Source organism: Trichoderma evansii, assembly GCF_050947405.1.
Source record: "Trichoderma evansii strain SZMC 28006 chromosome Unknown GGI43scaffold_9, whole genome shotgun sequence".
Lineage (NCBI taxonomy): Eukaryota > Fungi > Ascomycota > Sordariomycetes > Hypocreales > Hypocreaceae > Trichoderma > Trichoderma evansii.
In genome coordinates this window covers 264138-284652 of record NW_028145197.1, presented here as the reverse complement: position 1 = coordinate 284652, position 20515 = coordinate 264138, and the positions used below count along the sequence as shown (strand labels likewise).

The window sequence follows — 20515 nt, the reverse complement described above, 5'->3', positions numbered from 1 at the left end:
CGGCCTAAATTGGCTCTAGAAACGCCCGCACTGTGTGCCGCTTGGGATGTCTCCTTATGAATGCCGTCGGCTTACGCCCCCGAGAGGGGTCCGATGCGATGCATGAAATTGGACGTCTTGCATATATCGCAATCAAGTCTTTTTGATATTCACTGCCTACAACATATTCATTTTACCAACTTCTATACCCTACAAAACTTTCGTCTCATCAATCTGTCTCTTTCTCTCTAAATAAAAATGTCGTCTAACCGTCTCGAGGGCAAGGTAGCCATCGTCACTGGCGCTGCATCTGGCTTCGGCAAAGGAATTGCCACAAAGTTCGCCCAGGAAGGTGCCAAAGTCATTGTAGCAGATCTCTCAGAAGATGCCGGCAAAGCGGTCGCATCTGAGCTCCAAGGTGCTTTTATACGCACCGATGTCACCAAGAGGGTCGACTGGGAGGCTGTGTTGGCGCTGGCGATCAAGGAGTACGGACATTTGGATATTGTGGTGAATAATGCGGGCGCAGCTTATGCAAATAAGGCGACAGAGAGCGTTACTGAGAAAGAATTCGACTTGGTGATGAATGTCAATGTCAAGTCGATTTACTTATCAACTAATGTCATTGTGCCGTACTTCTTGAAGGAGAACCGCCCTGGCAGCTTTATCCAAATTGCATCAACGGCTGGCATCCGGCCTCGCGGTGGGTTAGCATGGTACAGCGCTTCCAAGGGAGCTTGCATCACAGCCACGAAAGCGCTGGCTTCTGAATACGGTCCCAAACAAATTCGGTTCAATGCCGTTTCTCCAGTTGTTGGCATCACAGGAATGTTAGTATAAATGCTGTCGGCCAGTTTATTCTCCAACCTTTACTAACTTTGTGGTATAATAGGACCGATCTCTTCCTTGGAGCTACTGATATATCTGCTTTTGTCTCAACAGTTCCATTGGGCCGGCCATCAACGCCAGCAGACATTGCCAATGCTTGTTGCTATTTGGCAAGTGATGAGGCATCTTTTATCACGGGTGTCAATCTAGAGGTAGATGGTGGACGATGCGTGTAAAAAGTAATTATAGAAGCTTATTTGAAAATAAAACATGTTGATTACAATTAAATTTGGTTGAATGAGAATGTACAGATTCATCTCAAAGCAATGGGTGATGAGAAACACATCTTGCGACAAATAATCATGGCTTTTTCTAGCATACAGTAGATTTACGCTGTGAAAGATAAACTGATCATGTGTAATGATGCGTTATACCGTTCAGCCAAAGGGCAAAAGATTAGGCCAATAATCACTATTATAGCAATTACTCTTAACGGAACCAGCTGCTTATCAAGGATTTTATCTGTTAGACTGAACCAGGTCGTAACATCATGCATGCACAAAAAATAGAGCACCGTGATATTTATTACAATTCTTAGCTTGCGTAAATGATATTATGCATATAATAAGCCATTCCTACATTATTTTACAAGCCCTCCAAGGTAAAAGTTCCGGTCTTTGTAATCATATACTCATCAATCGCCACGTCCTTTCCACTCTCTTTACCCATTCCACTTTCCTTAATACCTCCAAATGGTGATTCGGCGCAAGAGTTGGTGCCCGTATTCTAAGAAAGAGCTTGTGTTAGTAAACCCTTTCTCTATCGCAAGACTATTCCATAATTTCGACTTACCAAGCCAACCATACCAGCTTCTAATTGTTCAAAAAGCCTCCAAATTCTATCCACATTCTTTGTGAAAGCATAGCTAGTTAAGCCCATTGCAGTGTTGTTGGCCCTTTGAATTACTTCTTCTTCTGTATCGAATACCGAAATTCCTAAAAGAGGCGCAAATATCTCATCTTGGCTCATGAGCATATCATCCGTGACGTCTGTCAAGATTGTAGGTTTCATGAAATAGCCTCCGCTGCCAGAAGAGTCTCTGAGGCCGTTTCCAAGTACCATCTTTGCTCCCTTGGAAACAGCATCCTTGACCATGTCTTCGGCCCTATCAAGACTTCTTGGTGTCGTGACTGGACCCAGAGTGGTACCCTCCGCCATTCCGTGACCAATCTTCAGTCCAGATGTGGCTTTGACAACGGCATTGACAAACTTGTCATAAACTCCTCGCTGTACGTAGACTCTGTTTGAAGAAACGCAAGCCTGGCCCGCATGCCGCCACTTGAGTGGCATAAAATGCTCCAGCGCTTGGTCAAGGTTGGCATCATCAAAGACAATAAAGGGACAGTTTCCTCCCAGTTCAACCAAGGCCTTTTTCAGATTTTTCGCACAATGGCTCGTGATAATCTTGCCGACCCTTGTGCTGCCGGTGAAGGTCACCTTTTTGACCAGCGGGTGGAGACAAAGCGATTCTGCCAATCCTGGCGTGCCTTCAAGGCTCGTCGTCAGGACATTAAGCACACCCGGGGGGAATCCAGCCTTTAATGCCAGCCGGGCCACTGAGAGGGCTGTGATCGGTGTCTCGGGCGAAGGCTTGACGACCATGGTGCAGCCTGCAGCAAGGGCACCGCTTGCTTTCCTGAGAATCAGAGCTAGAGGGAAGTTCCATGGCACAAGAGCAGCGGCAACTCCAATAGGCTGTTTGATTGTAATCGCTCGTCGGCCGGGGACTGCGTTGACAATTGAAGCTCCCTGAATTCGCTCTGCCTCGCCTACAAACCACCAGGTAAAGGTAGTGCCGTAGTCGACTTCGCCATAAGCTTCTGCGAGGGGTTTGCCCGTCTCGTAAACCAGAATCTTGGCAAGGTCATCTCGCGCAGCGACGATTTCCTGATGCCATTTTAACAACGTTTGGGCCCTTTGTCTGGGCGTCCATTTGGAGTATGTTTGAAAGGCCTGATGTGACGATTGAACTGCGGCGTCGACGTCTTCTTCTCGGCAGTCTGGGCACGATGCCCAAGATTTACCAGTACCGGGGTCAATGACATCGAAGCGTTTGCCTGATTTGGCGACTACAGGCTGTCCATCGACAAGACAGTCCAGATGGCCGAGGCTTGCGTCGGCCAAAGTAAAAGGAAGCTCGCTGCTGCCCATAGTTGACAACTGAAGTGAGGATTACTGTATAGAGAAATGATGATAGATAGATGATTTGGTGTATAAGATAGCAATTTTCTTTTCTCCCTCAGCCTCTGTATGTGTTCAAAATTATTCTCCTGTCTGCTGCGATGATCGGTCCTTTCCCACCTTCAAACTACCCCAAGCTTGAAATATCAGGGCCGATGTCATTATGCGGGGATAGTGCGGAGGTGGAACACTCCGAGGCGGTCCAGACAGTGCAAGTGGAACACTCCGAACTGGCTCTAACGGTGCGGGTCGACGTTTTCCAATCTTCGAAAACTTCCCCTCCGGGTGGCTTCCCGTTGCATAAGCCACCAGCTACGCCGTAACAAGAAGGGAATCTATCGCTATCTTTCCGAGCAGTGGCTGTTTGCCGTTGGAGATAGCCTCATTAGCTTCACGGGCTCTTCCCGTAGTGTCACAGGAACACAAGTAACCCGTATTAGGCAACCTTTCATCCTGAAAGATTATCTCCTCCCGATAAACCGAGATTATGGAGATGATCTAGCGTTTGAAGATGATCGTATTATCGAAACTATTTCCTTCAGCGAGGTCGGAGATTGCATTCAGATCGGCCAACTTTTTCTCAACGCCACGTTTTGGATCACAGGATGGAAAAAAACTATTTTGTGGCGGTTGGCTGCGGCTCATTGAGGCATGCCCATGCGTCTTTCTCTCATTCCTCTATCATGAATTCTAAGAAAGTCTATCCACTTCTCTATCTATGCATCTATCTGTTGAAATGTGTCTCGTACAGCCATCTTCATGTGTGAGACATCGGCCCTCATGTTACTGCCCCGTACCACTACCATTTTTTCATTCTATCCATTATGCTACAGTATAGCTGACTCGGCTGATGCCTTTGCTTCTTCCAATCTTCTTCACCGTTGTTGCGCCGCACAGATCAGTCGTGTCAACATGTGTTCCTCCACAGGGATAAACCTCGGCTCCCACAATGCGCACCACACGGAACTTGGTCTCTCCAGGAGGCAGCAGGCTTCGGTCTGGAATCAGGCGCTCTAGGCCCTCTCGCTTGAAGTCATCTTCTGTCCAGAAGTCAATTTCCACCGGCATTGCGCGGCGCAGATACTCGTCGACGCGGTCTTGGATCGGCTGCTTCCATTTGCCCTCGATAAGACCGCGAAACTCGCAGGCAGCGCTGTCGGGGAAATGCGAAGCCTTGAGTTCGTCGAAACCCTCAATCTCCTTCTCCAAGAGATTTCTTACTGCTGATCCGAGAACATGGCCCGCGGTATGCAGTCTTGAGTAGAGGAGGCGCTTCTCTGCATCAATAGACTGCTCAACAACATCACCCGGCTGAAGTGTCGTCGCTGTTGAGTCTTTGAAATGGCCGAGATGCAGCACCAGCCCATCGTTAACAACGTCCATGCGTGCCGCCCTGATGTTGATGGAGACAGCAGGAGATGCAACTGATGAGATTAATCCTTCGTCAGAGGGCTGTCCGCCACCCTGGGGGTGGAAGATAGTCTCCTTGGTTACGACAACATAGTCATCATCACCAGCGTCCTTGAAAATGGCGCGGTTTTGTTCCTCTAGAGCGGAAAACGGCCGTATTGACACCACTTGAGTCTGCAGATTGAGCAATTTTCCGTCGTGGTGAAATGTCAAGATAGTTCCGGATGTCTGTTCGGAGGCCATAATGGATGCAAATTGCTGATCTCTTGCTCTTCTTCGCAATACGTTATGAAAAATATGCCGCTAAACGCTTTTCGCAACGCTGCAACTCAGCTTCGACGTGTCATTAATATGTATGAGCGTTTCATCGCTTGAGCAAGGCATTCCCACTTTGTGTTGACGAATTTAGTGGGGGCTAGCGCCCTATTTGCGCCCTATTTGTCATTTTGCTAGCTTTAATGCTACTTCCGAGTCGTTTATCTTAGCCGGATAAGAGTGTCCTCATTTAACCCAGAAGATAAATATCTGACAACGGCCAGCAAATATGTAGGTCTCAATGATGATATACACCATAGAACCCCTACACTATGTTCCATGCTTGAGTATGTGCAACCAAACGCTGTTGGCTTTTGCTTGTAAGCTAGTGGTCTAAGCCTCAGCCGGGCTCACTTCTTGTCCTCACTGACAATGAAACAATAAGTACATGTGCATTCCGCAGTTACGTACCGGATGTTGAAAGAAATGGTCTAATTAAGCGTCAAATAAGCAATGCAATATATTTTTACGAGAAAGCAAGAAATGATCCAGTAGGAAGTCTGGTGAGTAGGCGTAAGATTTCTAACTACTAGGTATGACTCCACAGTGAACATCACAACTGTAATTATGTCATACTCACAATTCAACAAGGCAGATGTGCCGTCAACGGCATCCAAATATTCTTTCGATGAGCTCTATTTTATTTAAAACGATTCAGAACTTAAACAATATTTCATGTTTTCAAGTACGCTTCACACATTCTTATCTAAACCACCTACTTTGAAGAGGCATATAGGAAACCCCCACGAATATGAAATTGTTAAACATTAGCATCCTTGCCCGCACTATCACTAGCAAATCGTAGGCACACTATAATAGGAATGGAAAATGGTGCTTCAAGAGTAATTGGTTAGTCGATGCGGGACCCTGCGAAGATGGATTTGACTACCGTTTTAGTGCATCGGCGTAGAATCAATGAGGAAATAAACTATGCCCCATGCGTCATTATAGTTGTTATTTTTTCAGCGCGACCAACAATTTCCCGAAGGATTCCAGGATTAGCTACAATTATATGTTGATCTCCGAATACTACCTTACTATCTAACAGCGGGTACTTTGCATTGTCTCGCTTAAAGAGACTTGCGGTGACACGAATACTTCCAACGAAGGAAACTTGCAAAAAGAAAAATATTTCGCTGTATGTATTATTAACACCATAAAAATCCGCTCAAACGCCAATAGTACATGTATGTACGAAATACATAACGTGCTAATGGATGCTTAGCAATATAGAGCACATGCCCATGAAATCAGATATGGCAGCATCAGCCTGTAAAAAAGAATAACAAAAACATGCTTTGCAAAAAAAGACAATCTAGCATGAAGCATCATTTCTTCTCTCCATTGAGCGGCTTCCTTCCGTAAACCGCTTTAAACTTATAATACGCATGGAAGTTGTTTGATCGGATTTCTCGCCGTAGCAGGCTGATGTATACCAAGATTTCTTCTCGTGTCCATCCCAGCGTATTTGCCATGAAGACAATGTAGCCTTCGGTGTCCTTTTCAATGACCAGTTGCGCAAACTGGCCGAGTTCTTTCATTTTAGGGTCTCTTGCCCAGCCTCCTATTGGCATCTGTAGAGCAAATTCTGTTAGATGGACTCGTTTTGCACCATTTTGCGGTATAGAACAAAAGGGCCATGTCACTTTGAAGCTATAAGCTCACCTTGTAGTTGAATTCATGAATATCGACGAATCCAGCTGCCTCCATCGACCTTCTCTGCGTCTCATCTTCAACCACGGTAAAACTTCTTCCGATCTGTTTACCACCGTTAATGAAGAATTTACCCCATTGTCCCAGGGCGCTTGTCTCTGTCACACTTCCGTCATCACTTGTAATGATGGCTGAGGGCTCCAAGATCTCAAAATACGCTCCTGGACGGAGAACGCGATATGCTTGCTGCATCAGGGCATCCCAGTCTTGAATGCTGCCCAGGAGCCATCGCATATAGACATAGTCAAATTCCTCGTTACGAAATGTCCAGTCTTGAGTACAATCTTCGATCTCGCTATTTCCATTCCGAAATTAGTAAACCAAAGATAAAGGATAACCCTAAAGCAAAATAGCCATCCACTGCTAGTAATATACTCACAATTGGAGGTTCGGGGGCACCCAAGTGGGCTGGATTGGAGAGATGTCTGTGCCAATGACCTGAGCATCAGGATACTCATCGGCAAAGTCGCTGTAAGAAGTCAGGACCTATTTTCCTGAGATTAAGATCAAAGGGCGCCAAATGCTCACATAGCCCATATCCCTGCGTTAAAATAGGGTCAGCCTCCCAGAAAAATAAGACAATACATATTGTAAGTGAGTTCTAACCTGTACCAGTGCCAATATCAAGGGCTCTCTAGTTGCAAGATTTATGACGTTAGTTTTATCATACTAATTGCGCTCCAAGAAGCGCACTAAATCGTTAGGTGGTACTAACTTTAATCTTTTCTCTTTCTAGAGGAGCTAAATATAGCTTATCTCCCATTGCCATGCAAATAGCATGATGACTGTAACGTACTAGTTAGCCGTAGTCTAAACGATTTTCGCAAAAGGTTGTTATTTTAAATAAAAATTAACTTGGATCACTAAACGTACTTGATATCCAATGATTCACTCGCCGCTTCGTCGTTGGATTGCCTGTTGCTGTGATCAGTCTGCTGCTTCCAGGTCGTCACTCAATTGACGAGCAACTCACCAATACTGAACAGAGCCCATTTCGCTGTGAAATCTGCGTCCGTTGATCTCTCTATACTGCAGGATAGTCGAAGTTATCGAGGCGGTTGAGCTGCCCGCATCGGAGCCAAGGGCAGAATCATCGTCAGAGTCGTAATCGTCGCCTTCTTGTTGGGCAACCTGTCTGCGTGAGTATTTCTCTGTGGTGCAAAAGCAGATGCTGCCAAAATGTTTGAAATGCACCAACCTCTTGCCAGTGCGCAGCTGGGAGGATGCCGTCCGATGGGGCTTCTTGCTGTTGCTGGCTGCCCTCGCCTGGCGTCCCCTGTTTGGGTGAGACGGGCGATTTGGGAGATTTTGGCGACTTTGCCATGATTACTCGATAGCGAAACGACGCAGTACGTGCGCTTTTTAAAAGTATCGCACCTAGTTCTTGTAGTTCCTTTGTTGTTCCAAAATTTCCTCTTTTTCCTTTCTTTTCCTCTCCGTCTTTCCCTCTCGCTTCTCGATTGGATTCTTCAGTTAATTGTCCCGAGTTCAATTGCAGGAGGCGGTATCCGTGGGACACGGTGCTTAGACAAAGCTTCGTTGTAAATAATAAAGTCGGATGTTATAGCTCCGTGGTTCAGTAGCTCGTAGATCCACCAATAGCCCTTCTCAACATTATGCGAATGAGTAAAGGATTGAGTAAGCAAAGCACATGCAGTTACTTGCAGCTGCGCCTGCTTTGTCGCACAATCATGCGTCTCTTAATCTGCTAGTAGAAATCTCGCGGGCGCCTTGCCTAAACGTACGATTCGGCGAGCTAAACACAGCTGGTGCGCCCCTGGCTTGCTTGCTTGCTTGCTTCAGCTCTGCCGTCGCTAAGAAGATGTGGATGCCCGCAACTGTTATTCGTATGCGCCTGTCATTTATCAGATCGAGCCGGCCAACAGTCGGTTGTTTATGCCACTGCTCCTACATATGCAATGCAACGTCAGACCATCTAGAAGAAGATGAAAAAGTCGAAGATGAATCAGGAGCGCACGCGAGGGAGGGATCAGGCGCTGGGGACAGGACTATGAGATGGAGTGGGTGGAGCAGAGACAGAGGCTTCTCCGCTTACAGTTGGCCAGCAATGCCTTTAGCTTCTACGTAGTTGCAAGGAGCCTTGCTCCGCATTGTCGTTGTTTTCCGCGGTATGGGCGAGTTTTCCGCAAACTAACAAGAGTCTAAGCTGCCTGGCGCTGGTCTTCCCTCCCGTCCCGTGGTTGTGCATTCGCTTCGGTGTAGGCAGATTTTCGCGGATATAATTTCTGGGCTAAAATAAGGGGAGCCCAGCTTATTATAGGTTGGCACGCGATCTACCGATGCCGACTGGCGCTTTGGTTCAGCCCATCAAAAGAAGACAATCGCATCTTGTAGGGGCATGAAGGAACAGAAGTGTACATGTAGCTAGGCATGGCATCGAGGCTCAGCTCTTCCTCTCTCTCTACAGGGCATTCTCCGACACCATACGGAGTACGGAGTACACGAACTCTCAGATCTCCGGAAGCTAGAATCCACACTGCATGCAACGCTGCAACGTGTCGGCCCTCGTCAGGTCTCTTGCTTCTGCAGCCAGTCACACTAGAGTATTGGCAGCAGCTGTGATGCATGTAGAACCTCTCCCAGCATTACTAATAGCAGTCTGTTCGGCAACGCAGCTGGCGAAGGATGTGATAGCTCGTTATTCAATTCAAGATTTGGCACGAGCTAGATACATGTACTGTAGAGCTGCATAGACGGGGGATGGTCAATATGCCCCCCAATACACGCAGAAGCAGCACCACGGCTTGATACAGTTCCGCTTGGCCGAAAGTTTGAAAGCCAAGGCGCCGTCAAAGTGTGAGAAATGATGCATAATTTCTCTTATTTCCGTTTAGCTAGCCGTATTGAGCAACCACCCAACACCAACAAAATACTATTGTTAAAGCGCCACCATCAGCTAGTTTATTCTGGCCAACCCGGTAAAAATAAATAAAGGGAATAATCAAAGAGCAACATATCGAGGTTCTTATCAGCTGTATCAAGTTATGTAAATAGAAACGCAAGAGAAGAAGTAGCCTGAAACCATTTATAGGAAAGATTCTTGTAAGCTTATCTTGAGGTGAGATTCGCTAATACTACGTCACAGGCGATCTAAGCGGCACCAGCCGCGTAGCCACGATGCTTCATCCACAGCTCTACGGCCGTCGGCCTTTTCTTTCCCTTGGATTATTAAACATGTGGAATCCTATAGATTATGTTGATTGAAAAAAGTGCAAATCTTCTATAACCATAAGCTATGCTGTAAACATGGTGGTTTTCTATTCATCTAAGTGTCTCTGTCATCCATTACTAAATTACATTATATCATCCGCTTCGTAGCTAGACTTTTCGTCCTTACTTCTATTCTAATCTCTTGGAATAGTATATCTATTGTTTTTCTCCCGGTCTGCTTAGTTGGACACAATGGCAGTTGCCTTGCTCATTTCAGATGGGTCGGCCAGTAGCGTCACGGCAATCTGGGCCTCTGCTCTGGCCACGATCTCGGTCTGAGAGTATGCCAAAGCTGTGTTGGCCAGAGGCTTGAACAGCGGCTCGTGGTTGAACGCGCAGCCAGCTCCGGACAAGTTGGGGCAGATGCCGAAGTTTGCGTGGAGCACCGCCTTGGCCGCGCTGGTCAAGTTGTGTGTGACAGGGTCGAGCACAGGGTCCTGCACCCACGAGGCATCTGTCGAGGCGGGAGCAAATGTGCTGAATTCAAAGTTGGCCAATGGGTAATCGGCGGTCTGAGTCAAGTCGATAAAAGCCTGTCCGAGGTATGGATCCACCTCCAGAGCTGGATACTGGACATCGTGAGAGACGCTCTTAGGGAGAGTGCCGAGAGCAGCGCTGACAAAGTTGGCCACGGTGTTCAAGTCACTGGTGTATCGCGTGCGCATGTCAATTGTAACATCGAGCTCACTGATGGATGTGTTGCTAGGCAGGTAAAAGGAGACTCCGGGCGTGTCCTTGAGGGCGTTGTATGTGTTGACTGACAGCACCAAGGGACCTTTGGTGGCGTCTGAAGCATGGCCACCGGGGCCAAGCATCGTAATAGCTACGCCATTGGCGTCAGTAGTAGCTGTGAAAGTAACATTGGGATAAGTTGAATCGAGGATTTTGGCGACAGTGCTATTAACTGTTGCGAGACTCAGGCCGGCCACGCCAAGGTCGATGACGGTCTGCACAATGTTGGTCGCATAGACGCCAACGTTCTCAATGCTAACGGCGCTTGAGCTAGTTCCCGGTATGCCAGTCAGGTTCTGTACAATACTCATCGCGTTGTAGGCCTTTCCAACCGCTTCGGAGTGTGTGCTGCCCACGAAGCTAGCAAAGTAGTTGAGACGGGCGTTCATCGGCTGAACCGCGCTCGTCGTAGTAGGATGTGCCATCAGCCAGACATCTGAATCAGCAAAGGCGTCCAGGTTGTTGAGCTTGAATTTGCCTGCTGCGTTCTCTTCGTCGGGAGTTCCGACCAAGATCACGCGGCCAGGGATGCCATAGTGTACCAGTGCGTCGCTGGCAAACTTGGCTGCTGAGATGCCATTGAGAGCAATCAGATTGTGACCGCAGGCATGGCCGATTCCGACTAGAGCATCGAACTCAGCCATGAAACCGACAGTGGGCAGAGTGCCTGTAAAGCCAGCAGGTCGGTTATCGAATTCGGCTCTGAAAGCTGTAGGGAGACCAGTGTAAGCCGATCCTTCCACCGTCCAGCCTGAGAGTGAAGAAAAGTAGCTGACGATGCGGTCATGTGCGTGAGTTTCGTTGAGGCCAACTTCTGGGTCGTTCCAGATCTGTTGGCCGATGGCCATAAGAGTTGGCCAGTTGGTACTTGAACTAGACTTCAAGAAAGCCGGGAGATCGGAGAGATCAACAGTTGACTGGGCCACCGCTCCAGCGGCAGCCATGAGGACTGTTGAAGACAAATGCATTTTGCTTCGAGGTTGTGAGTCTCAAGGGTAGATGAGTTTGGCTATCGTTTTTGTTGCTGCTGCTGCTTCTTCTTCTCTCTGATGAAAAGAAAACAAGCAAAGATCAGCGACTCTCTTTATACTAGCTGAGTGCTATAAGCACTTCTCTTGTATCATCAGCTATGGAGAAACTCTCCCCTTGTCACTCCGTGCAGGGCTTTGGCAGATATGGATACGAGCAAGGTTCTTCATACCGCCTTACGGCACTAACTTCTGGAAGAGCATGGTTTATATCCGATTTCTATCCCAGAACCGTTGTCATCTTGGGGGTGCGATGTATCAGCTGTCCGTAGCGTTCTGTTGCTGTCTGTAGAGTTGGTCTTCTAACAATAAACACGGGGATATAGACGATAAATGTACACAAGAATAAGCTGCTATTTGTTTAAGCCCGGATATTTGGACACTTTGTCTAATACTTATTAGGTGTACTCCGAGGTAGCAAGCACCAAGAGGGCCACTTGTTAGGCATAGTTGCTTGATATCCGATATCCCCGGAGGCACCGTCATGTCATCGCTCTTACTTGAGCACTAGAAGCTCGAGCCTCCCTTGAAAACCTGGACCTCTTGGCATACCCAGTTCTCCGGAGCTGGGCTCATCAAGAGCATTTGTACTCCATAATAGAATCCATTTTCTTACTTGGTTACATCGTGTATTCTATATAGAGGCAAGCGGATATAAAAAAGAGGGACCAGGGGAATTTTTAACACACAAAGTGTTAATTAAATACACACGAAGGCTAAGAGGAGCCCACGCTAATGGTGCTCTTACTGCTTTGTTCGTGCTTTTTGTGATACCCGCTTTAAGAGGCAAGTTAGGGTGATCTACAGAGGACAGCACATATTTTCCTGGGCCGTTCCGCGATGGGAATGACGGCGTAAGCCCTAGGCTTTACCACTCCAACTAGCGGACTTGTTAATATCGCGAGTGTTCCGACGGTCATTAACAACAAAGCGTAGACACTCAAGCCCAGTATTCTACGTTGACTGGAGAAAGGGAGTATCCTATAGTTTTCACAACTAAAGTCTAAAAGTAGAGTTTAGCTTTATTATTAAGTTGACGATAGTCCTATAGTTTCTCAACATCTAGTAGCCTACTTAACAACAAGGATACATATGGCGGGAGATCCAACATAATGCCTATTTCTGAGGATATTCCGATGTGCCTGGAGCAAACAAAGGGGCTGGGGGCAATAGGACTGTAGTCCAACGCCATGTGGAGTTCATCGGATGAGTACTCGGCACAACTGGAAAAAGGGTTATCGGCACTTTTGTGTCCAAATAGGGAGGGGGTCTCAGCGCAATCGCTGAAACCGCTTTTGGAAATTTTGACAACAATCGGCTTAGGATTATACGTATTTGGAAAACGGCCAAATACAGACAACGGAAAAAATCGTATCATCTCCTATTTAAGTTGAAAATCTTCAGATACAAAATTCTTCAATTTTCCGCGCATAGTAGAAGCATCAGGTACTCGCCGGATCTCTGTCATTTTTAATATTACTGAACGCCGATTTTATAACCTTGTCATAAGCGGCAAATCGCAGCGGCAAGGGACGGCGCGCTGACATTACACGTCAATGAGATTAATAATCCCGTTACACCGAATGATAATTTAAGGCTAATGATTCTTCTTCCCAAACAAGCTGTGGCTATTAATATGTTGTATTCGTAATGGCGGCGATACTCCATGGAGATGGAAAAATGTTATGTTACATATAAGCTGACCGTGTCGTGCGTGAATATGTGACGGACTAATAATTCTCTTCTCTTTGTACTAACAATTTGCCCGGAAAATCTCTCCTTGCCCTAAAAGTTACCAATTAAATGAATCAAAGCATAGTCCATTCGCAAGCTCTATTACATTTGCGTACCATATATTCTCCAGTCGATACTGCCGCCATATACGGAGTACAATAACAATTGGGCGGATGTGGGCCAATAGTAGTCTCAGAATAGTGCATCAATACTCCGTATACAAATAGTATGTCCGGAATCGCCAACCGGATCAGCAAGCCGCAGCTCTAGAGCAAATCAATCATTTCCGGAAGCATTTCCGTACGCCTATAATACTCCATCATTCGCTCTAGACCGCTGACACTGGCATCGTCTTTTTAGGGTAGTGGGTATTATCCTTGGCGCAGGATGAAAATCCTGGCACAGCTACGACAAACGGAGGAGCCCGCTAGAACGCTTATCGAGTCATGCTGCGTCACCTATCTGTCACAGGAGTTGTAGTGATCCGCAACCTCTCTATAAGAGCTTTTGCCTAGCCCATGGCATACAAACGCAGTCTTGCAAGTAGGTATATTGCTGGGTACACAGAGTTCTCTTCAGTAACTGGAATACTTTATTCGACTAAAAGGGAAGTTCATACGCCGGGAAGAAGAGCTCGGACCACGACACGCCCTGCTTTGGCATGGAAGACCTCGAACGAACCTGCATATCCCACCGCGACTTACGGAGTGCAAAGCCACGTCATGTCTGCCCCATCTCAACTACATAGTAGTTATCACCAGAGATCATGGTACCGTATTACCTCGCTAACCTGGTCAGTGGAACTTCCCATATATTACTGTAACTAAGCATTATAACAATCCAGCAACGTTATTGGATTAAGGGCATTTTTATGGGGAAGCTCCACTGGCCAGTTTTGCGAGGTAATACGGTATTTGTGGTACCTGGTCCAATAGTCTTTCCGCATGTAATACTATGGTCCGCAAGACACTAATAATTCGTATATACAAGTCCGCTTGCTCAGTCGCCTTATCTCAGTAGGTCTATTGCTATAGTCAAGTTGGAAAGATTAGCATATAGGATACTATCTCTAGCCATACTATGCTCTCAAATGGCAGGGTAGTACAGAGCAAGGAGTGGAGCCTTGTAAACGTAGGTCCTTAATCTGGCCGAGGTGTCTCTGAGACCTTAGCCAGCACAGCCCGTCTCTACTTTATGCAAGTGCCATCACTTCCCTACCAATTCCAGTATTCAGTCCGTTACCCAAATGATGCGAATAATTCATACTCTGCTTCTATTTTCTGATTATTTGTTTGCTATCAAACGCTGATGCATCCGCATTCATTGATTGTGCTAATCTCACTCTGCCAACTTCATGACCTTATGTTCAAATTTCGGTCGGCCATATTACTTAATTGAAGACTCTGCATACTAAAAATGAGTTTAATTGGCTAATTTACTTGAAAATCAGTAGAGACTCAATTAACAAACACCCATTAACGAAGCCACAGCGTTCCTATTTGTGTCGTAGGGTAGATGACTTACATGCACTATTCTCGCTCACTATCTTCGTAGCCTCACCACGCTGCTTTGCTTATTAATAGTTTACGGAAAATAATACACTGATTAGCTCCTCTCGTAATCTAAACCATGCTGTATGCGAGATTGAAAAAAATCCCATGGACCCCGATTTACGGAGAGGGCCCAAGATATACAAAGCGTGTGGAGAACATATTAGTATATTTTTTTTTTTGGCTTGTTTAGGAAATTTTTAAACTAGATCAATCCAAAATAATATAGCTATATACTCTGTGGAAGATAACCTCATGCTTCAATCGTTAAATTGAAATATGAGCTGAACTTTGCCTGTGGATTAATAATGTTGCTTACTTTAACATAATAGTGATGCCGGATTTCGCCATATTACAAAGATCTTAACATGGAAGAAATAATGACTGAGCCTTTTCTGCCATTGAATTCTACTGATGAATACATCCGGGATTCTTACTCTTTATCTCACCTCTGGCAGCACGAAATTAAGTCTAAGACTAGACGGCGTAGAGGGATTTCAACCGCAAGCTTACTATATCATCATTCAAGGGATGCGAAAATAGCCCATAATACTGATTTGGCTCTTTTCGAATATGCATATTGCGAAAATAATAATAATCATGGACACAAACTTTTATCGATATATCTGAAAAGCGAACTTGTGAAAATGGATTTCACAACTCTCTGGCTTTTTTCTAATTGCGGTTCTTACTTCTTCACAATTCTCAGTTCCAAAGTGCATAGGCAAGTGTACCCTAGAGCAGGGTTGTGAGAATAGTAATTAGTAATTTGTAATTCATATTATTAACAAAAGCATTTCATATTTTCTTCATAAAAATACTACATTATTTTTCGTCTTTTGTAATACAAAAGAAAGGAGTTACCGTAACACCTTGCTCTGTTCGACGATAAATACTTAAAAGTAATAAGTGGGCATCGTGGATGTACCCTCCTGACTGCATACCTCTAGGCTATGGAAAGAAAGGTTTATTTAGGTACTAGTATCTTGACTAGTAAGAGAACTATAAAAAATGCGTCGTCAGATTTATCGTCGAAGTTGCGAGGGAATAATGAACTCCCTCACATTTTCGACAATAAATTCGGTAGCTTATTAGGTATTTTCCCTGCAATTTTATAAGAAAAGATACTTTATGAGCTACCGAATTTATCGGCGAAACTGCGAGGGAATTAACTCCCTCGCAACTTCGACGATAAGTCTGACAATGTGGTGCCCTCGCATTTTCGGCGATAAATTCGGTAGCTTATGAAGTATTTTCCCTGCAATTTCATAAAAGAAAAGTACTTTATAACCTACCGAATTTATCGCCGAAAATGCGAGGGAGTTTGGATTTCCCTCACAACTTCGACGATAAATCTGACAACACATTTTTTCATCCAAAAAAAGCGAGATAATACGGTATTACGTTGTAGGTTTACGAAAAAAGACTAGTCTTAATATTTGTGACTTTTTCGCAACCCTGCGTTTATACACACGTCTACTTTTCCTACAAAATAGGAACCTTGAAAGATCGGTATATTAAATTTCTGCTCTTCGAACGCATTTGATCATGTCTGCTAGTCTGTCAGTCAAGTGGAGAGATTTGAACAATGAAAATTGGATATAATAAAGACAAGCTGCAACTTTGTTCTCATCTCAAGTTCCTACATACTCTTGGATATAGCTGTTGAAATTTTCAAAGATTTGCATTGAGCTATACCGTTGCTCATATAAAATTTCACCATGGTTGAAACTTGTACTTGGAGGTTTTTCGAATAACAACGCATCTCAAAAGCTGGTTATTATAAGCTTGAACGAATTTAAGAATCAGCCGAGATGAAAGATGTAGCTGGAAAATGATTGTGTAAATGGACAGAGTAGTAGTGTCATCTTATTATCATCGTCTCGGTAACTTAGTAAATTTGAATGAAAAGATCTCGGACTTCTTTTTCGTAGGCCGTGACTTCTTGTTCATCAGGGTTGCTCGACGACCAACGAAAGTTTTAATGAGATGAATGAGGAAATGCCACATTTCGATTAACAAATAATAATGTCATTTGAAAATACAATTCTGAACACAGGGTGGTAAAACTATCTATTATAGGCGCAAATCTGACCAATGTAGGGGTGATCCAATGAAGAGCGGCGATGACATTCTCACCCCAAGATTTGAATTCGATAGCTACCAACCAGTAACTGAGATTGGAACGGCCTGTTTGTCATCTCCAATGCCATCTTTTCTGAAGCTCTCGCTTTCACTGTTATGTCTGTGATCCTGGAAGTTACCGATAGAGAATACTATCCTTTCTCTGCATATCGTTGGCGTCTTAGCAGTGCTTCAAAAATGCACAGAGACAGTGCAGAGCTATTTTATAACACAAGGCCAGGTGCCATTATTTGGATTTCACCATTTAAAGGCATGCTAGGTCCACTTGCAATCATAGTGATAATGGCAAATGATTCACTAGCTCTAAATCCGACTCACTACAATGTAAAACGTAAAAGAAACGGGGTTATTGGATCTGTTATTGTGTCTCTTCGAATCGATTCTCGATATTGTAGTTCGTTTGAGATATGGAGATGGAATACCCGAAGAGTGGAAGTAGGTAGGGACAGGGCAAAAAGAGAACGATACAACAGGAAAATGGTAATTGTAGGCAGTATATTAATCCTCAGCTGAATAGAAAGAGAAAGATCAGATCCTTAGTATCATAATTTGACGGCAGTGATCGAACTTCTCCCCAGAATGGTGGAAATACCAAGACCAATATCTATTTAGAGACAAGCCAAATCAATATTTCATGATCACGAAAGCCTTTATTTAACATGAATATATAACTACATATGATTATAGAATGAATAGTAGTAAAATGAAAGGAGAGAGCGAGAGAGAGAAGGAGAAATTCGACGTATCGGTAGGGCAGACGAGATTCTTCCATTCAGTATACGAGGAACGGGAAATTGTTTTGAGTTTATACGATAAACGAAAAGCTATCGACTGCTAATTTTGTGTTCTAACCCGAACAAGTTATATTGTAAGGTATCCATTCAAACCAATGAATCCGCTATGCATGATCATCCTGACTAGATCCAACGTGTGACAAGCCACAGTTTAATGGTTTCTCAGCTTCACTGTAACACACGCACATTAATGCAAGCGCATCGTATTCTCATCGGTCCTTGACCACGACATCAAACTAATTACTCCATAAGCCCCTCAGAGAAATATACTGGTAGATATTACTCGGAGCTGCTTTATTCTCTGTTCTTCGTATTGTAAAAAGCTGTAGAAATACGAAAGATATAAGTTGTAAAGCACTGTATAAAGAAAGGGAAGAGATGTACGCTGATTTAACATGCTCGTGATCTTCACCTAGATATGGCAAGATTGAACAGGGAAGGATTCTAGGTGAACTCCGGATGCATACCGTAAAAAGTCTAAAAAAGCGTGTTACGCAACTGTTTGATGTGGAAAAGCATTATTACTTAATTATATCAATGTGACACCGCCAAGATCTTCATTGTACAACGCCTAGTGATTGGTGGAATTTATACTAAATTAGCAGGTGACTTTGATAAGGCGTAATAACGGTCAAGTGGACAAGCTTTTATTTTAAGAAGTAAAAAGGAGAAACCTTACAATCTTACAGCATTTTCTACGTTTCTATGACGAGATAAAAGTCATAGATTATTAATCAAACTTCAAGAGATATTGGAAAGGCTACAAGAGCAATTAATACGTGACATGTTTAAGATCTTGCTGCTGTCTCATAACTCTGATACTTCGCTCAAACTATGGAAGCCGCATCTCGATTGAAAGCAAACATAATACGAAATGTAGCGCATAATGAATCGCTCTATTGAGGAGTCGTTCTGGCACCAAAACAGGAATTTTTAATTAAGTTTCATTAGTATTTTCTTGGCGATCTCATTCCATGATACGGGACGAAATTGTCACTTGGCTCAGGTTTTGCAAGAATCCTCACCCAATCTTGGACCCGCGTCTTACTCCATTTATGGAACAGCGTAGCCCAAATTTGGTTAAGGTTTTATATTAGATTGTCGACAAATATGTCGGTTTGGGGCAAGAAGTCAAAGCTTCTCAACATGGAAATATTTACCCAATTCGTACGTAGGAACGAAGGCATACTGGTAAGGGGGCTGACTTACTTTTAATAGGTAATCCGTTGAATGCGCGTTGTATGTTGATCCATCCTTCAACGTCAGCGGCTCAACGTAACGCTGACATGAGTGTTTGATAGGAGATTAATAGCAATTAAAGCAAGGCCGATGACCTGTTGTTGACTGCTGTTGTCAACGAGCGGCCGACCCATGATGATATGCACAAAAATTTGTCGTGGCAGAAATTTGTATTTGTCTTTTGGATCGACATGACATGAGGTATCGTGATTTTTGCTGGCTCTTGGGCTACTGCTGCGCTAAGTTTACGCTTGCAGGGCTCTGATTCTCATTTCTATTGGCTAACCGCTTAGACCGGCATCCAAGAATAGCAAAAATGTTGCTTGGCTTCATGTTCTCGACTATCTCTTTCCAGATTAATAATCTCTCGGAACACAAATCCTCCACCGTTGGGCGAAGCGATCTGTGGAGTTGTATTTTGTCAACTTATAGGCATGATTCATGATGGCAGTGCCAGTAACATAGGGTTGAGTCGATCATATGCTTACAGGCATGCGTTGATATGGCGGGTGCTATTGAGATTCTATAGTCGCATGATACTAAAGTTTCTTCGCATCTGCAGGCGACCGTATGTAGATACACCTAGTCTCATCCTTTCTAATTTAGATATTGTTAGCTCGAGACTCTGGCAACAAATTTGTACAATCCTTCAAGCCAAGGTTTCACCCAGATAGCGCTTGAAGATTTTTCCTCTTGTTGCCTACCCCCCTTGATAGGGCACTATCGTAAAATCAATTTCATTAATTGTTTGGTCTAGATCATCCAGTCCAATTATAATTCTTGGAGCTTGGTTGTGACCCTGGTCCTTCGCAACTCTCAAGTAGACGCCGAAAACCAGTCCCACTTAAACGCTTCCTACTTTCGTGCGACATTTGATTATCACTAGCACTAGTAAAGTGAGCTACTGCTTAGTATTACTAACCAGCCTTCGGCATTCGCAACCGCTGTAAGGGGAGAAGAAAAGAGTAGCTAAATTAGCACGGTTAAAAAGGCAATATGTGAACCATGATTCTCATATTTTGTGGGAATCATTCAAGGGCACAATGAAATAGGCTCATGGGAAATTTCCTTCCGTAAAGAAGCATATTCAGAATGCTGGGACCATCAAGCTGGTTGCCTCAGCCTCAAGTTCACGCCAAAAACGTCGTGCAGATGCGTAAGCACTAGCGACACTGGCCCGGGCCCCACGGCCATGCTCGCGTGGACGCCAAAAGTGACACGACGTGATTAAGCGATGAGGGTTTCCAGTAGTTGATTCCTTAAGCAGTAAACCAGCCTGGCCAGAAGATGGTCTGCCTTGCCAGCGTTGTTCGCACATCGCAAAAGACTCAAACCGTGTTTTAAAGCCGGCTAAATAGCAAGAAGAGCAAGGAATAAATGCCAAGTTCTCTTGTCAAAGCTTCGCTGTACAAGAACTGTATGTCTTCATATGAAGACAAACAGTTACAATTGTAGAACTATTTTGTCAAACTTGTTGGGTGAGATTGGTTGTTGTCTGAAAGCCAAGCCACTATTCTGTTGATATCGCGCCCTTCCCCAGTACTCTGCGTCTAAGATCTATCCCAGATCTCCATAC

The 20515-nt window shown here is 44.6% G+C and overlaps 5 protein-coding genes across 5 annotated transcripts; 1 reads left to right on the top strand and 4 right to left on the bottom strand.

Annotated features, from left to right (window-relative positions):
* The first annotated feature begins 3 nt into the window (after nucleotides 1–3).
* GGI43DRAFT_404062 (3-oxoacyl-reductase) lies at nucleotides 4–1095 on the top strand. Its single transcript, XM_083205875.1, has 2 exons — nucleotides 4–809; nucleotides 872–1095. Exons 1-2 carry the CDS (start codon nucleotides 238–240, stop codon nucleotides 1041–1043), a joined length of 744 nt encoding a protein of 247 aa, XP_083060800.1. The 5' UTR covers nucleotides 4–237; the 3' UTR covers nucleotides 1044–1095.
* Nucleotides 1096–1373: 278 nt separating this feature from the next.
* Nucleotides 1374–3203, bottom strand: GGI43DRAFT_368583 (Aldehyde/histidinol dehydrogenase). The gene is made up of 2 exons (XM_083202510.1): nucleotides 1660–3203; nucleotides 1374–1593 (listed from the first exon to the last, which is right to left on the bottom strand). The coding sequence occupies exons 1-2, from the start codon at nucleotides 3016–3018 to the stop codon at nucleotides 1453–1455; spliced, it is 1500 nt and encodes a 499-aa protein (XP_083060799.1). The 5' UTR covers nucleotides 3019–3203; the 3' UTR covers nucleotides 1374–1452.
* Nucleotides 3204–3343: 140 nt separating this feature from the next.
* GGI43DRAFT_368459 (alanine--tRNA ligase) lies at nucleotides 3344–5336 on the bottom strand. The gene has a single exon (XM_083202509.1). The coding sequence runs from the start codon at nucleotides 4699–4701 to the stop codon at nucleotides 3871–3873; it is 831 nt and encodes a 276-aa protein (XP_083060798.1). The 5' UTR covers nucleotides 4702–5336; the 3' UTR covers nucleotides 3344–3870.
* A 541-nt stretch (nucleotides 5337–5877) lies between these two features.
* Nucleotides 5878–7973, bottom strand: GGI43DRAFT_368457 (S-adenosyl-L-methionine-dependent methyltransferase). Its single transcript, XM_083202508.1, has 9 exons — nucleotides 7685–7973; nucleotides 7460–7617; nucleotides 7360–7401; nucleotides 7202–7271; nucleotides 7093–7120; nucleotides 7015–7027; nucleotides 6866–6955; nucleotides 6439–6781; nucleotides 5878–6347 (listed from the first exon to the last, which is right to left on the bottom strand). The coding sequence occupies exons 1-9, from the start codon at nucleotides 7808–7810 to the stop codon at nucleotides 6102–6104; spliced, it is 1116 nt and encodes a 371-aa protein (XP_083060797.1). The 5' UTR covers nucleotides 7811–7973; the 3' UTR covers nucleotides 5878–6101.
* Nucleotides 7974–9806: 1833 nt separating this feature from the next.
* On the bottom strand, nucleotides 9807–11438 carry GGI43DRAFT_433854 (uncharacterized protein). The gene has a single exon (XM_083209805.1). The coding sequence runs from the start codon at nucleotides 11415–11417 to the stop codon at nucleotides 9897–9899; it is 1521 nt and encodes a 506-aa protein (XP_083060796.1). The 5' UTR covers nucleotides 11418–11438; the 3' UTR covers nucleotides 9807–9896.
* Between the last annotated feature and the right edge of the window lie 9077 nt (nucleotides 11439–20515).